This window comes from Phoenix dactylifera, chromosome 5 (assembly GCF_051530095.1).
Source record: "Phoenix dactylifera cultivar Ajwa chromosome 5, Ajwa_hap1_PhDact_Kaust_v1.1, whole genome shotgun sequence".
Taxonomy (NCBI): Eukaryota; Viridiplantae; Streptophyta; class Magnoliopsida; order Arecales; family Arecaceae; genus Phoenix; species Phoenix dactylifera.
In genome coordinates, this window is record NC_143194.1 from 28,716,733 (window position 1) to 28,736,418 (window position 19,686).

The 19,686-nt window shown below is 44.1% G+C and overlaps 1 protein-coding gene, 1 long non-coding RNA gene and 1 pseudogene across 4 annotated transcripts in view; all 3 read right to left on the minus strand.

Annotated features, from left to right (window-relative positions):
- Positions 1-5,660: 5,660 nt before the first annotated feature.
- Positions 5,661-6,999, minus strand: LOC149753534 (uncharacterized; annotated as a pseudogene).
- A 4,029-nt stretch (positions 7,000-11,028) lies between these two features.
- Positions 11,029-13,331, minus strand: LOC148703533 (uncharacterized). Its single transcript, XR_015987254.2, has 3 exons — positions 13,193-13,331; positions 12,320-12,410; positions 11,029-11,163 (listed from the first exon to the last, which is right to left on the minus strand). It is a non-coding gene; the product is annotated as an uncharacterized LOC148703533 (long non-coding RNA).
- Positions 13,332-14,668: 1,337 nt separating this feature from the next.
- Positions 14,669-19,686, minus strand: part of LOC148703534 (putative phosphoinositide phosphatase SAC9) — a 41,396-nt gene continuing 36,378 nt past the window's right edge. For all 3 annotated transcript variants that reach the window (XM_088722146.2, XM_088722148.2, XM_088722147.2), the window contains one exon: positions 14,669-15,113. In XM_088722146.2, the coding sequence (XP_088578272.2) occupies positions 14,832-15,113 (282 nt within the window). In that variant the 3' untranslated portion in view covers positions 14,669-14,831. The remainder of the gene's footprint in view (positions 15,114-19,686) is intronic.

A 19,686-nucleotide genomic window follows, 5' to 3' on the forward strand; every position in this document is an offset into this window, starting at 1 on the left:
AGATCAAAATCCAAGGAGTGACTTTAGAGGTTGACTTCTACCTCTTAGTCCTTGGAGGCAATGAGGCTGTCTTGGGCGCTCAATGGCTGCAAGTGTTGGGCCCGATCACATGGGACTTCACCAATCTTACAATGAAGTTTATAGTAGGGGGAAAAGCTTGTATCTTCAAGGGAGCAGCACCAAAGGAGTTGGGTTTTCTCAATAACAAAAAGGTAAGAAAGCAAGATCCCAACCGAAATTATGGATTATTGCTACAAGTTTTTTGCCTCACCACAATTACAGAAAAAGAAAAAGTACAAATACGAAAGAAGGATGTGCCCATTCAGATCCAAGAGCTTCTTGACACTTATGCCGATGTCTTTAAAGAGCCACGTGGGCTCCCTCCACCTAGAGCACAAGACTATCAGATTCCTCTCTTGCCCAATGCCAAACCCGTTAACCAGAGGCCCTACAGGTACCCACACTTCCAGAAATCAGAGATTGAAAAATTAGTGAAAGAACTCTTGCACCAGAGAGTCATCCGGCCTAGCCAAAGTCCCTACGCCTCACCTGTACTGCTTGTACGCAAGAGTGATGGTTTATGGCGGCTATGTGTTGACTACCGTGCCCTCAATCAGCAGACGATCAAGGATAAGTTTCCTATTCCAATCATTGAAGAACTCCTCGATGAATTGCATGGAGCGCAGTACTTTTCCAAGCTGGACCTACGAAGTGGTTACCATCAGATATGGGTGAAGCCGGAAGATATACATAAGACTGCCTTCCGAACTCACGACGGCCATTACGAATTTCTCGTAATGCCGTTCGGTCTTACAAACGCTCCTTCAACATTTCAGGGCCTTATGAACGAGATCTTTCGTCCATTCTTAAGGAGGTTTGTTCTCGTCTTCTTCGACGATATTTTGATCTATAGCTTATCATGGACTGACCACATACACCATCTGAAACTTGTACTTGATGTGTTGAAAACTAACACCTTGTATGCTAAGATGAGCAAATGCACATTTGGTTGCACGTCAGTCGAGTACCTAGGTCACATCATCTCGGAAGGAGGTGTGGCAGCAGACACAAAGAAGATACAAAGCATGCTAGAGTGGCCCGTACCCAAGACCGTCAAGGCCTTGCGTGGATTTCTTGGACTTACAGGCTACTATCGCCGATTTGTCAAAGACTATGGGAAAATTGCTCACCCACTGACAGAGATGCTGAAAAAGAACTCCTTTGAGTGGTCATTCGAGTCGACAACGGCCTTCGAAAAACTGAAGGAAGCCATGACCAAACCGCCGGTCTTGGTCCTTCCGGATTTCCAAAAAACTTTCTATGTTGAGTGCGACGCTTCCGGCACATGAGTGGGAGCAGTGTTGACACAACATGGGCGGCCACTAGCCTTCTTCAGCAAGGCCCTCAAAGGGAAGTCATTATATTTATCTGCTTATGAAAAGGAACTTTTCGCTTTGGTTCTTGCAGTAAGGAAGTGGAGGCCATATTTGTTCAGAAGAAAGTTCATTGTGAAGACCGACCAACAAAGCTTGAAGTTCTTATTAGAGCAGAAGATGGGAACCCCGATCCAACAACAATGGGCTTCAAAGTTGTTTGGATACGATTTCACCGTGGAGTATCGCAGTGGGTCCTTAAATACGGTAGCAGATGCCCTCTCTAGGAAAGAGCCAAAAGTGAAGGTTCATGCAATATCTATGCCAAAGCCTGCTTGGGTTGAAGAGTTACGTAAAGAACATGCAGAGGACACCCACATTCAAAATATCATCACGTAACTCGAGGGAGGGGAGGTGGACCCAACGAAGTATTCTCATGAAGGAGGTATTTTATTTTACAAAGGAAGGTTCTTTATTGCACAAAACTCTCCTTTTAAAAGTCAGATCTTATCACATCTGCATGGTAGTCCTCTTGGTGGTCATGCCGGGTTCCACAAGACATATCATAGGGTGAAGACTGACTTCTATTGGCCAGGGATGAAAAAAGAAGTGAAGACTTATGTTAAGGAGTGCGACACTTGCCAAAGGAACAAGGTGGAGAATGTGCATCCTGCAGATCTTCTACAGCCCTTAAAGATTCCTTCACGAATATGGACTTCTATCTCGATGGACTTTATTGAAGGATTGCCGACTTCGCAAGGTAAAAAGGTGACCATGGTGGTGGTCGATCGCCTTTCTAAGGACTCCCATTTTATTGCACTTTCTCACCCCTTTTTAGCAACCATGGTTGCAAGCCTATTCATCAACCATGTCTTCAAGTTGCATGGGATGCCTACCTCCATTGTCAGTGATCGTGATCCGGTGTTCATCTCCAACTTTTGGAAAGAATTTTTTAAACTACAAGGGACTGTGCTCAACATGAGTTCTTCCTACCATCCACAATCTGACGGACAAACGGAGATCGTTAACAAATGTCTCGAACAGTACCTCCGTTGCTTCTGCAGCCTACAACCCAAGGAATGGTGCAAATAGTTATCTTTAGCTGAGTTTTGGTATAACACAAATCTACATTCATCGGCTGGGATGACGCCATATGAAGTTGTTTATGGTGTTCCTCCACCTCGATTGATCTCTCATGTGAAGGGAACTACTATGGTAGAAGCAGTCGACCAGGCTTTAAAGAGTCGGGAGGAGATCCTACACCTCCTTAAGGAAAACCTACAACAAGCTCAACACCGCATGAAGATGATGGCTGACAAAAAAAGGTCTAAGAGGGTCTTTGATGTGAGTGATATGGTGTTCTTGAAGCTTCGGCCATATAGACAGCAGTCCTTAAACCTACGTTCCAACATGAAGCTCTCCTCAAAATATTATGGTCCATTCAAAGTGCTGGAGAAGATCAACGAGGTTGCTTACAAACTAGAACTTCCCTCTCACTCGAAGATCCATCCTGTATTCCATGTCTCTTGTTTGAAGAAAAAGTTGGGAGTTCGAGTGGAAATCCAAACTCAGCTGCCAGAGACAGATCAAGAAGGGGTCATTCTCACCGAACCTGAACCCAGCTGTATCATTGACCGCAGGATGGTGAAGTTGGGTAATCGAGCAGTCACCAAGGTCTTAGTCCAGTGGAAGGGTATGCCAAAAAATGATGCAACCTGAGTGTACTATCACAAACTGCGGGAACAGTTCCCAAATTTCCACCTCGAGGACGAGGCGAATTCTGAGAAGGGGAGGATGTTACGGACCCCAATCAGCGAACCCATGCATGTGACTTCCGTGAGAAGTTGTTGCGAGTAGGATGATTTGGAGCTTGTCAGATCTCGGCCTTCAAGGCGCCACCGTAATTCTTGCTGCCGTTGTTTTGTTTTGTTTTGATTCTTGTTGATGTTGTTACGTTTCTGTTTTGAGCCTTGGGCTGACAAATAATGTATGGATAGGATTGGATTCTTAAAATCTAATCTATCCGTTAGTTTTCTTCTATTTATATCAGAAATCTAATGAAAGAAGGTGGCCAATTTGAAAACTCAAAATTTTGTTGTCAACAAAGGAGGACGAGCTCCCTCGAAGAAGCTCAAACCAACCTACACATCCTCTATACGAGCTTTCCATCCTGAGGTTCGTTTCACTTTCTCCCATGCTCTCCCTCTCTTCTTCTTCATCCTCTTCTCTCGCTCCTTTCTCCCACTTTTCTCGTCGACTCAGGTAAGCCCCAAACTTAACTTCTCTCTCTTTCTTTCTTATGACTTCTCAGGGAGGTCGAAGCCCCTCCTTGCTTCTCGCTGCCGATTAGAGGATGGCATATACATCCCTTGCTCCACCGGGAGAGGAACGACCCTCTCCCCTCTCCTTCTCTCTCGGGTTGAGCCCCTCCGCTCGCTTGCTTTTTTCCCCTTTTTTTGGTTAAGGATGGAGCGAATCCTACGCTCTCTCTCTCTCTCCTCTTTCTCTCTCTTGGGTCAAGCCAAACCCACCGATTCCAGTGGAAAAGTAATCTCCACTTTATTCGGTCTCCTAATTTTCTAATCTAAGATTGGTTTAAATATAGGTGGGCAGCAGTTTGAGTCCATTAATATAGGATCAGCACAATGACTCTCTCCGGACTACTAATTGAGGTAAAATCTAACCTATTAATTTTTTAAATTAATTAATTATTATCATGATAGGAATCGGGTTAAGAAATTAGATTTTAGAAAATTTGAAAAAATTAGAGCATAATTCTTTAAATCTTAAGTATGTTCTCGCCATGAGCAGGAATGTAGTATAAATCTAGGTATGGCCTTACTATGGGCAGAAACATGGTATCCAACATTAAGTAGGCTAGTCACAAATAGGAGCGTGATCGTGAACAATTCAAATGACTTTTGATTGCCAAAAAGTCAGATATGATACAGAATAATCACATTATGACAATAATACTAATAATGATAACAATAGTTAAAATAATGATAATACTAACGGTAATAGTAAGTTCAATGGAAATTCTGACTAATTGGAACCGTTGATCTAGTAATGTACGAGAAGCATATCAAAAATTATTATTTTAATGATATGTTGTCTACATTTGAGTTGTTAAGTTTACAGAGCTTAATGTACATACAAGTATTATTGTTGGAATAGTCACATAAATGCTTAATCAGTGATTGTTGATATATGAATTATTATTTTCTCACTGGTTATATATTTATTAAAAAACTGATGTCATATTCATGTTAGCGTATGTGCTTAGAAAATGTTTACTGGGTTGTCGGCTCACATTATAACTTTCTTTTTTTTTTTCCAGAGCCACAGAATATCTAGCTAAATGGAGTCATTTCTGGACTTTTGACAAGAGAATAATAGTTAAACTTTTCCATCTGATGCCGGAGATAGGACAACTTTAATTACCAGTGAACAATACAGTATTTTATTTGCCTTAGTTGTTTATCCCTCGGCATTAATTGTTCTAATTTTGAAAATAGAAAAACTATTGTTTACAAGGAATGTATACCAGAATTTCTATAATCATAGAAAAAATATGATTTGCTTTGACATCCTACAATCATGGGTAATAGGAAGAAGATTGTGCCTTGACTGAGCATGCTTTAAGTGAATCCAAATCAGGAGAATTTTGAATTTTGAATTTGATCCTCATGGAGGAGATCGTGCCTTGACCGAGAATGCCTTAATTGAATCCAAATCTAAATCTAAATCTAGAGGATTTTGAATTTTAAATTTGATCCTCATTAAAGAGATTGTGTCTTGATCGAGGATGTCCTAATTGAATCCAAATCTGGAGGATTTTGAATTTGATCCTTATCACACGCGAACCCAAAGTCCCAACGTATAAATAAGCTTCGTTCCTCTTCGTCCTTCTAGGAAGAGAATTTTGCTACCGTGCTTCCGATGGGGAGATTGGATGGGGCCTCTTTTCTTCTATGGCTGCTGGCCGCTACCTGCTGTCTTTTTCTTGTGAAAGCCGGAGAGGAATATGTATCAGCGGTGGGAGATCCAGGGATGAGGAGAGATGGACTGAGGGTAGCTTTGGAGGCCTGGAATTTCTGCAACGAGGTTGGAATGGAAGCTCCCCACATGGGCAGCCCCCGAGTCGCCGATTGCTTCGACCTGAGTCCGTCTCTCTTTTCTTCTTCTTCTTTCGGTCAATAACTCCTCTTCCTTTGCTATCCATTGGATTATCTGCCCATTTTTATATTTTTTTTTGGGTTGGTAGATGAAAGTGGTGATGCAGTACACAAGGTAAGCGAACTCGATAACAAGCTCAGCGTGGGGGATCCATTCCCGGGAGCGCAGCCAGGGAATACTTCAAACGTGGATCTCTACGCCGTGGAGAAGGAGCTCTACTTGGGGAAGAAATGCGAGGTGGATGACCAGCCAGGTCCATGGCAATTCTGGATGATCATGCTCAAGAATGGCAATCTAGACACGACCGCCGCGCTTTGCCCGGAGAACGGCAGGCCGGTCGGGCCGTTTCCAAGGGACCCGAGCAGGTTCCCGTGCTTTGGGGATGGGTGCATGAACCAGCCGTTGGTGTTCCACAACTATACCGCCTTGGACGGGAATACTCTGCGGGGGAGGTTCTTTGGGTCGTACGAGCTCGATGCTGATCTTGCTATATCTAGTAGTTATAACATCTCCTACTACTCTGTGACGTGGGAGAAGAAGCTGGGAGAGGGTGGATGGGGCTTCCACCTAGGGGCGGCCCAATACATTTAGGGTATAAGGCGAACTCATTAGAAGAGGCCTTTTTATTATTATTTAAATAATAAATTTTTTTTAATAAGTATAAAAATATTTTAAAATTTTTATTTAAAAATAATTCGTCTAGCTTTTTGAGAAGCAAAATTACTAATTAAACTTTTATACTCAAGATCCATTAAAATACTATTTTCAATTGATAATATAGCTAATCCATTTAATCTTTCTTATGACATAGTTGATCGCAAATAAGATTTTATCAACTTTAATTTTGAAAAACTTCTTTCAATAGAAGCAACTATTACAGGTATTGTTAATAATATCCTATATGCAATGCATGCATTTGGAAAAGAATCTATTTTTTTTATAAAACTTAAAATATCAATAGGGGTACTAGTTTCTGTTTGTAAAAATTCTTTTAAAATTTTTAACTCTGAAAATAGATCATTACCATCAATATCAGAATATTCACCATGCTTTAAAAAGTTTTCAAGGTTAAGACAACACTTTTTCAAATCATCTTCATTCAAAGATTTTAACTTTCTAAAATTAAACAAAAAACCAAAAACATTTTCATATATGGTAAATTGTTCAAACCTATTTTGAATTGAAGAAATAGCTTGATCTACTATATATAAAAAGTAATCAATTCTAAAAGATTCTTCAGCTGATCTTGTTATCTCATCATCATTATTTTCATCAAAATATTTTTTTTTCTACGGATCACACGTTTTTCACGAAATATAGGTTCTATTTCCATTTCATTTGCAATTTCTTTAGATAAATTCAAAGCATTCATGAATCCATTTTTCCTATAACTTTTCAAATAAGAAAGAAGACCTTTTAATTGATCTATAGCAACATCAATATGCATGTCTTTAGATTGTAAAATCTTACTAATTGAGTTAACAGCAAACAATATATCGTGCCAAATATTCATGCCTAATAAAAATTCAAAATTTTCAATCTCATATGTAGCTAAACATGTGGCTTCACTCTTTGTTTTAGGATCTTCACTAGTTTCTGCTAATTGAACTAAAGCATCTCTTATTTTAGAAGCTTGGTTTTTAATTGCTTTGACACTTTCAATACGACTTTCCCAACGTGTTTGTGACAAGGGTTTAAGAGTTAATGTGGATATATTATTTTGTAAAATTTTCCATCATTTTGTAGAAGAAGAAAATAAGGTATAAATTCATTGTATCACTCCAAAAAAAGATATAGCCTTAGGACATGAGTTAGCAATATCATATAATACTAAATTCAAGTTATGACATCCACATGGTGTGTAAAACGCTCTAAGATTTATATCTAATAATCTCCTTTGTACACCTTGATGTTTTCCTTTCATATTAGATCCGTTGTCATACCCTTGTCCTCTTATATCATTAACCTCAAGTTTATGTTTTTCTATTATATTTATAAGTTCATTAAAAAAGCCCTTTCTAGATGTATCATCTACTTCTAAAAATTCTAAAAAATATTCTTCTACTTTTACTAGATTTGTTGAAGTATCTACACAACTTAAAACTAGGGTCATTTGTTCCTGATGGCTTGCATCAGGAGTGCAATCAAGTATTACAGAAAAGTATTTTGCTTCTTTAATTTTTTTAATTATTATAGCTTTAATTTCAGATGCTAATATTTGAATCAATTCATTTTGAACATTATGACTTAAATAATGATTTTGAATTTCACCATGTTGAATGCGTCGAATATGTTCTTGCATTACTCGATCAAATTCTGCAATTGTTTCAATAAAACTTAGAAAATTTTCGTTATTTCTTTGATAGATCTTTTCATTCTTTCCTCGAAATGCTAAATTATTTTTTGCAAGATTTTTTACAACAACAATAATTCTCAATAGAACTTTTTTCCAATGATCCTTCTCTTGGTTTATTTGTTCTTGGAGACTTTTATCAATTGTCTTATTTTTTAGCAATCTCACTTTTAAATCAATCCACCTATTCATGCTAATGATATGTTCATTAGTTATTTCATGACTTTTAAGCTTGATACCTAGATTTTTCCAATCCCTACTTCCTTCATTGACTAATTGACTCGTGCTCGGCTTTGAATTAAATAATTTACAACAAAAATAATATACTCTATCCAAATCTTTCGAATACACTAACCATCTTCTATCATATTTTTCACTATTAGGTAACTTACGAATGTAATATATCGTAGAGAAGTGTCTATTATTTTCATCCTTAGAAAAATGAAAATCATAATCTCTAATTGGACCTCTTTCCACCATTAGATCTCTAAATTTTGTATCAATATTTTTTCATTGACCAGGATCATAAAAATTTGTAGAAATAGAACTAGTTTCACAATCTTTTTTCTTATTTATCTTATCTCCATCTGATTCTTCATTGTGCTCTTCACTAGATATTGTTTCACTAGCAATCTCATTTTTTAACTCTATTTCGGGTGTCTGTTCTGTTGCTAATTTCTGAGTTGAATTTGATGTGGTGTTTTGTTTGTTTGTAACAACAAATCTATCTAGAGCTCCTTTTTGAGATTGAATGAGTTTATCGATTTTTTTTTTTTTTTTTTTAAGTTTTTCATACCCACAGTCATATTTTCTATCAGACATTTTAATCTATAAATAATATTATCAAACTAAGCAATTAAAAAAACACCACAAATAAATCAAAATATAAAAAACTTGATTGTGTCAAGAAAAACAAACTCGGGTCCCGACAAGTAGTGCCGAACTTAATTGTGTCGAGAAGAGGCCGAATAGTGCCAAACTCGACGACGAGAAGAAGCCGAACAGCCGAAGTCACAACCAACCTACATTTGGACCCAAAAAAAAAAAACAATTATAGTGTCTCTAACTTGACTAAATAAAAATTAATTGGACCAAAATATTAATTAGTAAACTAGCCTAGAAGCTAACAGAGGAGAGACGGTGGATTAGATTCTCACGTCTCACCGGTCACCACTGCCTGGGAATTGGGAATTTGGGATCAATGATTCAGTGGGATGCTCACGGCCCAAGTGTCCAATGGAGGACGGTGGACTTTGGTCCTTGGAGTGAGCCGAGCTGCCGAGTGCCGAGGAGCACTGGAGAGGACTCCTCTCAGAGGAGATCCGGCCGGCGGCTCGCCACTCGCCGAGTCTTCCGTCGGCCGGAGCCCGGAGGTTGGAGGATAGGAGGAGCCGAGGACGGCGACGTCGGCTAGGAGAGGAGATCCGACCGACGGTCCAAGAGCTGGAGAGGAGATCCGGCCGGCGGCTCGCCACTCGCCGGGTTCTGCCTTCTTGGAGCCGGAGGAGGAGGACCGAGCCACCGAGGACGGTGGACTTTAGAGCGGAGCCGACTAGCCGAGGAGGCCGGAGCCCGGAGGTCAGAGGCTCGGAGCCTCGGAGGAGCCGAGGACGGCGACTCGACGAGGAGAGATGGAGCGGTGCTGCGAGTCTGCCGAGAACCGGAGAACGGGAGATTGGGATTTGGGAGAAGGTTCACTGGTTCAGCAATAAAAAAGAAAGCACCAGCGGCAGAGAACTGAGAAGGGGGGAGAGAAGGAGGGAGAAAATGCCCGTTGCTTGTCATTTGTCAACTGTCGTAGCTGTTGCCCAGCCGGTCTGTCATTGGGGAGACGCCGAAGGGCCGAAGGGGATGCTGGATGCACTGTAGCGGCGTAGCAGCCCGGTACTGGCAGCCGTCGCCCAGTGCCTAGTGCCCAGCTACGAGCCTACGACTCCAGCTATCGGATGGGAAATGGCCTTTCCGAAAGGCTGAAGGCTATCTGGCTATGGATTAAATAAATAAAAAAAAAACTGTGCGATGGGGAGTGGAGACCGTGGGGTGGGGGCCTTCCGTGGGTCGAAGGCCTTAGGCGACCGCCTCAGTCGCCTAAGGCCCGAGCCGGCCCTGCTAGGAGAGGAGATCCGACCGACGGTCCAAGTGCTGGAGAGGAGATCCGGCCGGCGGCTCGCCACTCGCCGGGTTCTGCCTTCTTAGAGCCGGAGGAGGAGGACCGAGCCACCGAGGACGGTAGACTTTAGAGCGGAGCCGACTAGCCGAGGAGGCCGGAGCCCGGAGGTCGGAGGCTCGGAGCCTCGGAGGAGCCGAGGACGGCGACTCGACGAGGAGAGATGGAGCGGTGCTGCGAGTCTGCCGAGAATCGGAGAACGGGATATTGGGATTTGGGAGAAGGTTCACTGGTTCAGCAATAAAAAAGAAAGCACCGGCGGTAGAGAACTGAGAAGAGGGGAGAGAAGGAGAGAGGAAATGCCCGTTGCTTGTCATTTGTCAACTGTCATAGCCGTTGCCCAGCAGGTCTGTCGTTGGGGAGATGCCGAAGGGCCGAAGGGGATGCTGGATGCACTGTAGCGGCGTAGCAGCCTGGTCCTGGTAGCCGTCGCCCACTGCCCAGTGCCCAACTACGAGCCTACGACTCCAGCTATCGGATGGGAAAGGGCCTTTCCGAAAGGCTGAAGGCTATCTGGCTATGGATTAAATAAATAAAAAAAAATTGTGCGGTGGGGAGTGGGGACCGTGGGGTGGGGGCCTTCCGTGTGTCGGGGGCCTTCCGTGTCACGACCCCCGCCCTGATCCGGCGGGCCGCCGCGACGGTCTTAGGGTACGGGTAGGCATAAGGCCACCAGCCAACGCGTAGAATCCTACTAACCTAACACAAACATCCTTAACCTCCGAAACATTTTGGCATGATATATGCACAAAATGAGCACTTTTGATCTATGTTAACCTATCAGGATATATCAAAACATACAACCACTCTACCTGTCAGAGCAGCAAACACATAACCTGTCACATAATAAACCTGGACAATATATAGCAATACATTATCACAGGCACACAACTGATCTGTATAAAACCTGGTTCCCAATCCATCCATGACCAACCCATATCCACAACAGGATCTATGACTGTAACTATACACTATGTACAACAGAAGGTTTATATTACACCAAAATGTATAAACCTCTATTTACATTAACTATGGAGCGGTACAACTAGCATGCAATCTCTAACCCTGCTCCTCTCTAAACGACATCTGCCCTGCAACAAAAATATCAAACTGGAGAGTGAGTATATAAATACTCAATGAGTGGAGTAGAGAGTAATATGCACATGAGACAAGATATAATCATAGCTCGAGGTGAAATCTCAAGAGCATATGAGCAGTCATCGATAACAGGGTGCACAAAACTCAACATAAGAAATATGGAGTAAATCATTACAGTATCACCACAATCACAATCAACTCATCTGGAGCATATATAGAATAATCAAATAAACATGAATGATACATCATGAATATGCTCAACAGATTATAACACTGAAATATGCAAATCAGGGTGTCAATATGCGAAGTCATCACTAGACAACTGTCGGGAGGTGGGTCTTATGCCCCAGGCGAACCACAACAACTTCCTACTGTCACATGCATATGCAGGATAAGACACCATACTGATAATGTAAATGCTGGTCAGTATCTAGAACAGAAATTCATAGAAATCCGTGAGAATCACCTCACAACTGAATACTATCGGCACCTCGCGGGAACGCTACATCCGCGGAAAGCCATACTGCACCTTGCGGGGTCTTACTATGCCCGGCGGCAAGCAGAATATAAGTCGTAGGACCGGCCGATCCTACGCCTAGGGCCGTGTCCTCCCTAGGAAGGGACTGGGCTCCGCCCACCCAAAAGGCTACTATGTGCACACAGACCGATGTCTAACCCCATCGACTATAGGTGTCCTGTAGATACTGCCAAGCCATGTATAAATGACATAATGCACCTTCCCAATGCTCAACTATAAAGGAGTATAATCAAGACTACTACTCACTCGACCACAACCCAATCATAAACTAACATCATGGTTGGGAGTGAGGAGTCAAGGGAGTGTAATGCAACTCAATATACCACTGAAAAGGGCTCTACAAGTCTTTGAAATAGAGAAAATAAAATCAATTTACAAAAAAAGTCATTTCACAACTCGGAACCAATTTAACTACTCTTTTACCCCTTGTAATTCCTCTCAATGTTCCCTCAAATGCATGTACAAAATAATCAAGCATGGAGAAACAAGATTATAGAGGAATCTACTACAATATCAATCAATATGCTCAAGTGGAATCAATTCACACTTGGAGGCATTCATGAAAATGAATTAAGAATGCTCATGGTGCAAAGTACATGATTCCCACTCACCTGTCAATCTGGCACAGCCCTGATACGCCTCCAAAAATCTACAGTAGGCAGTAGGGGACTTCCTCCTCTTGTTCCCTAGCTTCTTGCCCAACTGATACATGCATTTACAATATATTTAGTCTCGTATCAAGGGCCATAATCTACGTGCCAATCATAAATATAGAAAACTTTAATTGACTCAACTCCCCCCTTTTCTAAATCTCTCCCTTTTTTCCTTTTTTCCTATCAATTAATCCTCCATTTACATGTATTATGATGCAGGAGCATCACACACACACCTTAGGCCATTGCTATAAGGTCAAGGTGCGAGAGAATCAAATTCCTCCTTCATCTAAAAATTTTACTGAGTCGTGAGTCGACCCCAACTTTCTTGAGTCGACCCCGACCATTGAGCCACAAACTTCACTTTCTGGACTCCCTGAGAGAGTCGACCCCTACCTTGTGAGTCGATCCCTAATTCCATGAGTTCACCCTACCCACAGAGCAGAAAGTTCCATTTTTTGAAACTTTCAGAGAGAGTCGACCCCCATCATTTTTTTTCACCTTCTTCATCTCAGATGAACAGTAACCCGGACTGACAGCGGGTTACTTCATCCCGGTTTTGATCCACTTTCCAAACTCCAAATTTTATGAAATTTTTACCTAACATTCTATACTCATAGTGGTTTCCAGAGAGGTAACATGCATCACCATCGGAGGCCGATTGACCTCCGAAACATGTCACTGAAGTCAGGACATCGACACAGGTTTTCTGCAGTCCTGGAAAAACCTTGTCGAAATCCGACTCCTTCTCTTTTAACCTCCTCTAAAACTGTCATCTACCCTTTCTATAGCCTAAATTCTTTAGAATACTAAGTAGGGACAGGTATTTACCTTTTTCTTTTCAGAAAATTGAGATCTTTGCGTAGAGGGGAAGGAGACCTACGCTTTTTTCTTTGCGACACTAGCCTCGTACAATCATGAAGAAGAAACTGAATTTTATCCAACAGAGCACCTTCCCCCATATTGGGGTCGTTGAATATTCGATCATTCCCCTTTAACCATGCACACCAAGTTATGATAACAGCCATTACATCCCATGTTCTTGTCTTCGTAGATCTCCAAGCAATCCAATAGGTAGATAGGAAGCTCTTGATATTGTAGTAACCTAACTTTGCCGCAACCACTGATCAAATGCTCCTGGAATACGCACATTGAATTAAGAGATAACAGTAGTTACTTCAGCTGAGCAGCAAAGACAGCAAATAGAAGGTCAAAATCTTATCCTTAAACAGCAATCCATGAGAATATCAAAAACTTTAGGAGATATAGGACACTTGCATAAATTAAGACTTTAAAGTTAGAAACTAGACCTCCATTGTTTGTCATTTTGTAAGCGCAACGAGAAGAACATTTTTCATTTGCTGTCCATCTCCAAGCGATGCAATCTTCTTCATCCGTGAGATTAACCTCTGGACGCATCTCCAGATGATGCCTCATCTACACCACTGCTGCCATCTCCAGATGATGCCCCATCTCCTTCGTAACCGCAGAAGAGAGCAAAGGCTAACTCCGGTACGGCGTCAAGATCCATGGCTTCGTTGGCAACCGGAGTTGGAGATCTGGATTAACATAATCCTTTAAAGCAGAAGCAGCGCAAAGCCGTTCCGGCACTTCGCGTCAAAATGTCCACCACCTCCACGAATGAAGCACCTTACTTTCTTAAAACTCAGAAGTAATGAAGGAAGCTCGTCGGTTGGTAGATTTCGGTGTCATGTTAAGCGTAGAAGCAGAGGAAGAAGTGGAATATGGGGCAGATAGAGTTTTTACTTCCAGGCCCGGACACCTCACTAATAGAAGGCTCAAGCGTAGGGAGAGCTGGGAGCATTAGCTCTTCTGGAATGCTTCCCATGCCACGTAGATGAACGTGGAGGGCATGGCGGGAAATCTTCCCTTCCTACGGTCGAAAGGTGTCGAGACCCAGAACCATGAAGAGCGCCATCGGACCCTGGAGACCCGGACGCAACCATCTTCCGGGCGGGGAAGGGGCTTTACTTCACTTGGGACACAGGATTTGGGCAAAGAGCGGATCTATGGATTACGAGGGATAACCGGCGAGAGGGCCGTCAGAGAGGGCGAGTGAACGGAAAAAGATTTCCGAGCTTTCATGGGCTGCAACTCTTCCCTCCTGGCCGATTACATAGCTGGAAAGTGTTCAGATAGTTTAGGCAATAGGGATTTGACTTTCAGGGAAAAGATATCGGAGAGGCAAACATGACAAAGCCTGAAGGAAAACTGTGAAGAATATTTTGGAAGCAGTTTGTGGTCCTCGTGTGAATCTTCACACAAGCAGAAACAATGTGAAGCAGCTTGAGGTCCTCGTGGATCTTCACACGAGCAGAAACTATGTATACAATAAAATGCTATTGATAGTGTTTATAAATTACATACGATGCTCTACATAAAGAGAGAGCTTAATCAAGATGGATTCCAATGCAAAGAATATTCTTCAGGCTTTTTAAACAGTGTACGATCAAACTGCAGACAGACTGGCCAATTTACCAAGCTCAAACGGGTCCGCGTAATAGTATAGTTTCACTCTGTTTGACAAAGACAAGCCCGAAGCCAAAGGAAGAGTTCTAAAATTTGGGTTAACCTGTTCAGCAATATCATCTGCAAATGCAGCAACATCTCCAAGTAGTCTGAAAATAACCATTCGGGCCTGTATTGGTCGTGGAAAATCAAAGTAAAGAGCTGTCCCTGCTTTCACTTCTGGTAACCGGTATTCCCCAACCGTAACATAATTTCTTGGTTCCTGTATTAAAAAAATAAAAAAGCGGTTAAACTGTATTGCCTAAAAATCTAAGCAAAAAAGGATGCCACCTAACATCATTGCAGTCAATAATAATAAATCCTCCAGCAGCTGAAAAATTGTTAACAAATCACTGACTTTATAAAGCCCGTAAAATAAGTAGTCGAACATGTCTAGTCTCAGAGAAAGTAATTGAACATGCATGCAGACTCTTCAGGCGCTTGTTAATTCTTACATCTTATTCTGGATATTAACTTCAGTTTCAAGTCCACTTCAGCTTTGTGGTGTATTATGTTCATCAAAACAAAAGAATGAAACCAAGGTTGGTGGAACCATCCGAACCGGACGGTTTCGGCCGATCCGAGTTGTACCGGTGGCTCACCGGTACGGTTCCGACAACGAAAACGAGATCCGTGGCCGGAGCCGAAGAAGGAAAAGAAAAGAGAGAGCAAGTGGAAGAGGGAGGGCCAAAAGAGGGTGGCGGACGTCCTCTCTCCTACAATGTCGTGCCCTCTCTCGGTACAGGCACGGCACAGCTCGTACCATATCATCCCGCCGGAGAACCGGTACGGTGCCCGGTACCAGTTTCTCCGACCTTGAATGAAACTGATTCATCAGAATAAGCTACAATTTCTTCTTTTATGACATAAAACAAAGTAGATGGTAAGATACCACTACCTGTCTATAACCTGTTAAGAGAATCTAGGCTTCACAGGTCTCTACAGATCATAATTAAATAAGTAATCATATATTATTACTACCTTAGACATAAGAAACTTCTCCTAGTTTCATCATATTTTATCTCTGGGAAAGTCTGACAGGCACATCCCATTTTGTTTCCTTCTACAAGAGCAAGAATGATTAAAGTTTTCATTATGCTGTCCTCAATTAGCAGCCTACATGTTGTCTCACTTGGTGTATATACCGTAGATTGCTGGAAGATACAAGTCGTCACACTGTCATCACAATTATAAACATTTCCGATCATATGATATCCATGCCTTAATTTATTCAGCTTTTTTTTGAGGGGTACATAGGTTATTCAGTTCATTTAATCCCACTACGCACATAGATCTTATTCTGTGCATCTAAATTTTCTTTCTTTAGCCTTGCAGTTGCATTAACCTCAGTTTTCTAGATGACAAATATATAGTTTGATAGGTTTCAGCCCATATTCATCCATCATAAAGACTGGTAGCGCAATTTTCAACAATAAGAGAGCTGCTCTAAGGTGGAATGCAGAAGAGGAACAAGATGCACAGCAGGCAATGATTTCAATTTAATCAACTTGGTTTGCATATTCTGGCGATCAGATATCCAGAGTGAGCCTCCTAAGACTTCTATTTTGCTCAACAAGGAGCTAAAGTATTGCATACCTACATAGTTCTGCAATTAAGTGAAAAGCAGTCAAAAGAAATTCCTGATATCCACGTCACAATGTGCCAAAGAAGAAAAAAAGGTGGAGGTGTTTGTGCAGAACTCTACCAACTTGTGCCAAGCCACACAGGCCAAAACAATATGCAGCCATTGCAGCACACCTGTGCTAGTGCTGGCACTAATCCAACATGGCACAATAGGCATTAACTGGCAGTTGAATCCTCATACAAGTTATGAGATATGAAAGGGCATCATAACAAAAAAATTTTAGCTAGTATCGAGATAATGACTTCATTGCATTGCAAGTCATTTACCTAATTTCTTGAGTGGTTTGGAATAAACATTATTTGTTTAACTTCATTATACAACAATCAGTTATGCTCTTAAATGTATTATCTCTGATTGAAGCAAAAGAAACATTTAATCAAGAACTAGAATCAAATCGGCAATTATGATACGGGCAAAGTCTATTGAACCGGGCCGAACCGCCTGATTCAGCCAGTACCGAACCGACCCGGTTGTAAACCGGGTCGATTCACTAATAGAAAACGGTTTCAGCTACGGGCCGGAACCATAATAGGACCGGCCGAAATCAGTCCTTTTCGGGCCAGAATCGACCGTTCGATGCCGACTTGGTGCGCACCGATTCACGTAGCACTGTGGCATTATTGCCACAGTGCGGCCACTGTGGCAACAATGCTACAGTGTGGGGCTGTTGTGGCATTATTGCCACAACAGCACTAAGAAAATATCAAAAAATCAAAATCATAGAAACATCAACAAAACATCAAATTAGACTTAAATTCATAGAAAAAGTTCGAAAAGAGTGATTAACAATTAAATTTTTTGAGAACTGCCAAAAAAAAAAAAAATTGGGCAAGCTAGTCCGTGAACCAGCACGCCCTACCGTTTCAGTTCAGCATCGAACTGTACCGGGCGCCGACCGGTGCGGATCCCAGTATCGATTCGGCGGACCTTAGATACAGGTATTGCCTGTTACAGATAAATGAAGATTTTAAGACTTTATTCTTCTTTTTTTGGTAGGAGAAAAGCCAAAAGCCAAAAGCCCAAATACATCATTTCTTTATGCTACTATGCTTGGGTAATTTCCACACCTATCCATCGCCTCCTCCATAGGGAAATCTGTTGCTGGGGGTCCAAACCGAGAACGATTGGCACAGCGGTGTGAACGGGGTTCCCTTGGAATTGCTTCGGTTGCGCTCCACCTTCCGCTGGGAAACCTGCAAGCAAGCCTCGCACCACCACCGGGGTGGTGGGGGCCCTCCGACGATCAAGTTAGGGAAGATCGAAGGAGAAGGAGAGGTAGCAGGTAAGATGATACTCTGGAAAATCTTTCTTACCCTCCCCTTCCCCCCCAGCCGCATATATATCAGGCTGGGGGGTTTTTTTGGGGATTGGTCATCGTGTGGCACGATGGGGTTGCCACTGACATGGTCGTTACAGGGCGTCGTGGGGCAGCGCCGGGTACGGCCATGGCAGGGCGTAGTGGAGCTCCGCTTTGTACGGCTGTTACAGGGGATCGTGGGGCAGCGCCGGATACGGCCGTTGCAGGGAGTAGTGGAGCAGGGGGCCGCGGCGTGCCTCAGTGGAACAGTCTGTTGTTGTCAAGAGATTGCCGACTTGGGGTCGGATTGCTGGATCAAGGGGCACCCGACTCGGGGTCGGGCTGCGGAGCCGAAGATATCCGATCCGAGGTCGGATTGCTGGATCAAGGGGCACCCGACTCGGGGTCGGGCTGCGGAGCCGAAGATATTCGACCCGAGGTCGGATTGCTGGATCAAGGGGCAGCCGACCCGGGGTCGGGCTGCGGAGCCGAAGATATCCGACACGAGGTCGGATTGCTGGATCAAGGGGCAGCCGTAGTCTTCCTGGGCGCGCGTGCCGGTCACGTGGGGCATGGTGGCTAAGTTCCCCCGTAACAGTAGCCCCCCACTTCCGAGCCTGGAACCAGGAGGGGAACGGGTGAAGGGAGTGATGCTTCGAGATTGCCGCCATTCCTCGGAAAGGCGCGCGCGCTCCGAGCTCCCCGCCTTCTTTATGGCGTATGGCGGTTGTCGCTGATCTGGCAGTCTGCGGATTTCGGCGGACATCCTTCCTTAATGGCGTCGATTCGCCTTTGGGGCGCGAACGATCCTTCGGCAGCCAGGCGTCCTCTGGCGTCACCGAGGCGTCACCCGCCTTTCCGCCTATTTAACCGGGGGCCCTCCCCGTCCGCCTTTCTCTCCACAGGCATCCTCGAGTTTCTCCCTTGTGCTGCTGCCGTTGCTGTCGGACTGTTCGTTCGCTCCTCTTTTTAACTCTTGGTAGCGTCTCGCCGACTCCTGACTCTTGAAGAAATTCCGCTCATTGGTCGGCCAAGGCTGGCGCAAGCCGAGGCGACCGGTCGGGGCTTCAGGCTAGTCTGCTCCCGGGATGATCATCGGGTTAGCCTGGCATCCGAGGACCGAGCCTCGGGGAATTCCGCTCGTTGGTCGGCCAAGGCTGGCGCAAGCCGAGGCGACCGGTCGGGGCTTCAGGCTAGTCTGCTCCCGGGATGATCATCGGGTTAGCCTGGCATCCGAGGGCCGAGCCTCGGGGAATTCCGCTCGTTGGTCGGCCAAGGCTGGCGCAAGCCGAGGCGACCGATCGGGGCTTCAGGCTAGTCTGCTCCCGGGATGATCATCGGGTTAGCCTGGCATCCGAGGGCCGAGCCTCGGGGAATTCCGCTCGTTGGTCGGCCAAGGCTGGCGCAAGCCGAGGCGACCGGTCGGGGCTTCAGGCTAGTCTGCTCCCGGGATGGTCATCGGGTTAGCCTGGCATCCGAGGACCGAGCCTCGGGGAATTCCGCTCGTTGGTCGGCCAAGGCTGGCGCAAGCCGAGGCGACCGGTCGGGGCTTCAGGCTAGTCTGCTCCCGGGATGATCATCGGGTTAGCCTGGCATCCGAGGGCCGAGCCTCGGGGAATTCCGCTCGTTGGTCGGCCAAGGCTGGCGCAAGCCGAGGCGACCGGTCGGGGCTTCAGGCTAGTCTGCTCCCGGGATGATCATCGGGTTAGCCTGGCATCCGAGGGCCGAGCCTCGGGGAATTCCGCTCGTTGGTCGGCCAAGGCTGTCGCAAGCCGAGGCGACCGGTCGGGGCTTCAGGCTAGTCTGCTCCCGGGATGGTCATCGGGTTAGCCTGGCATCCGAGGGCCGAGCCTC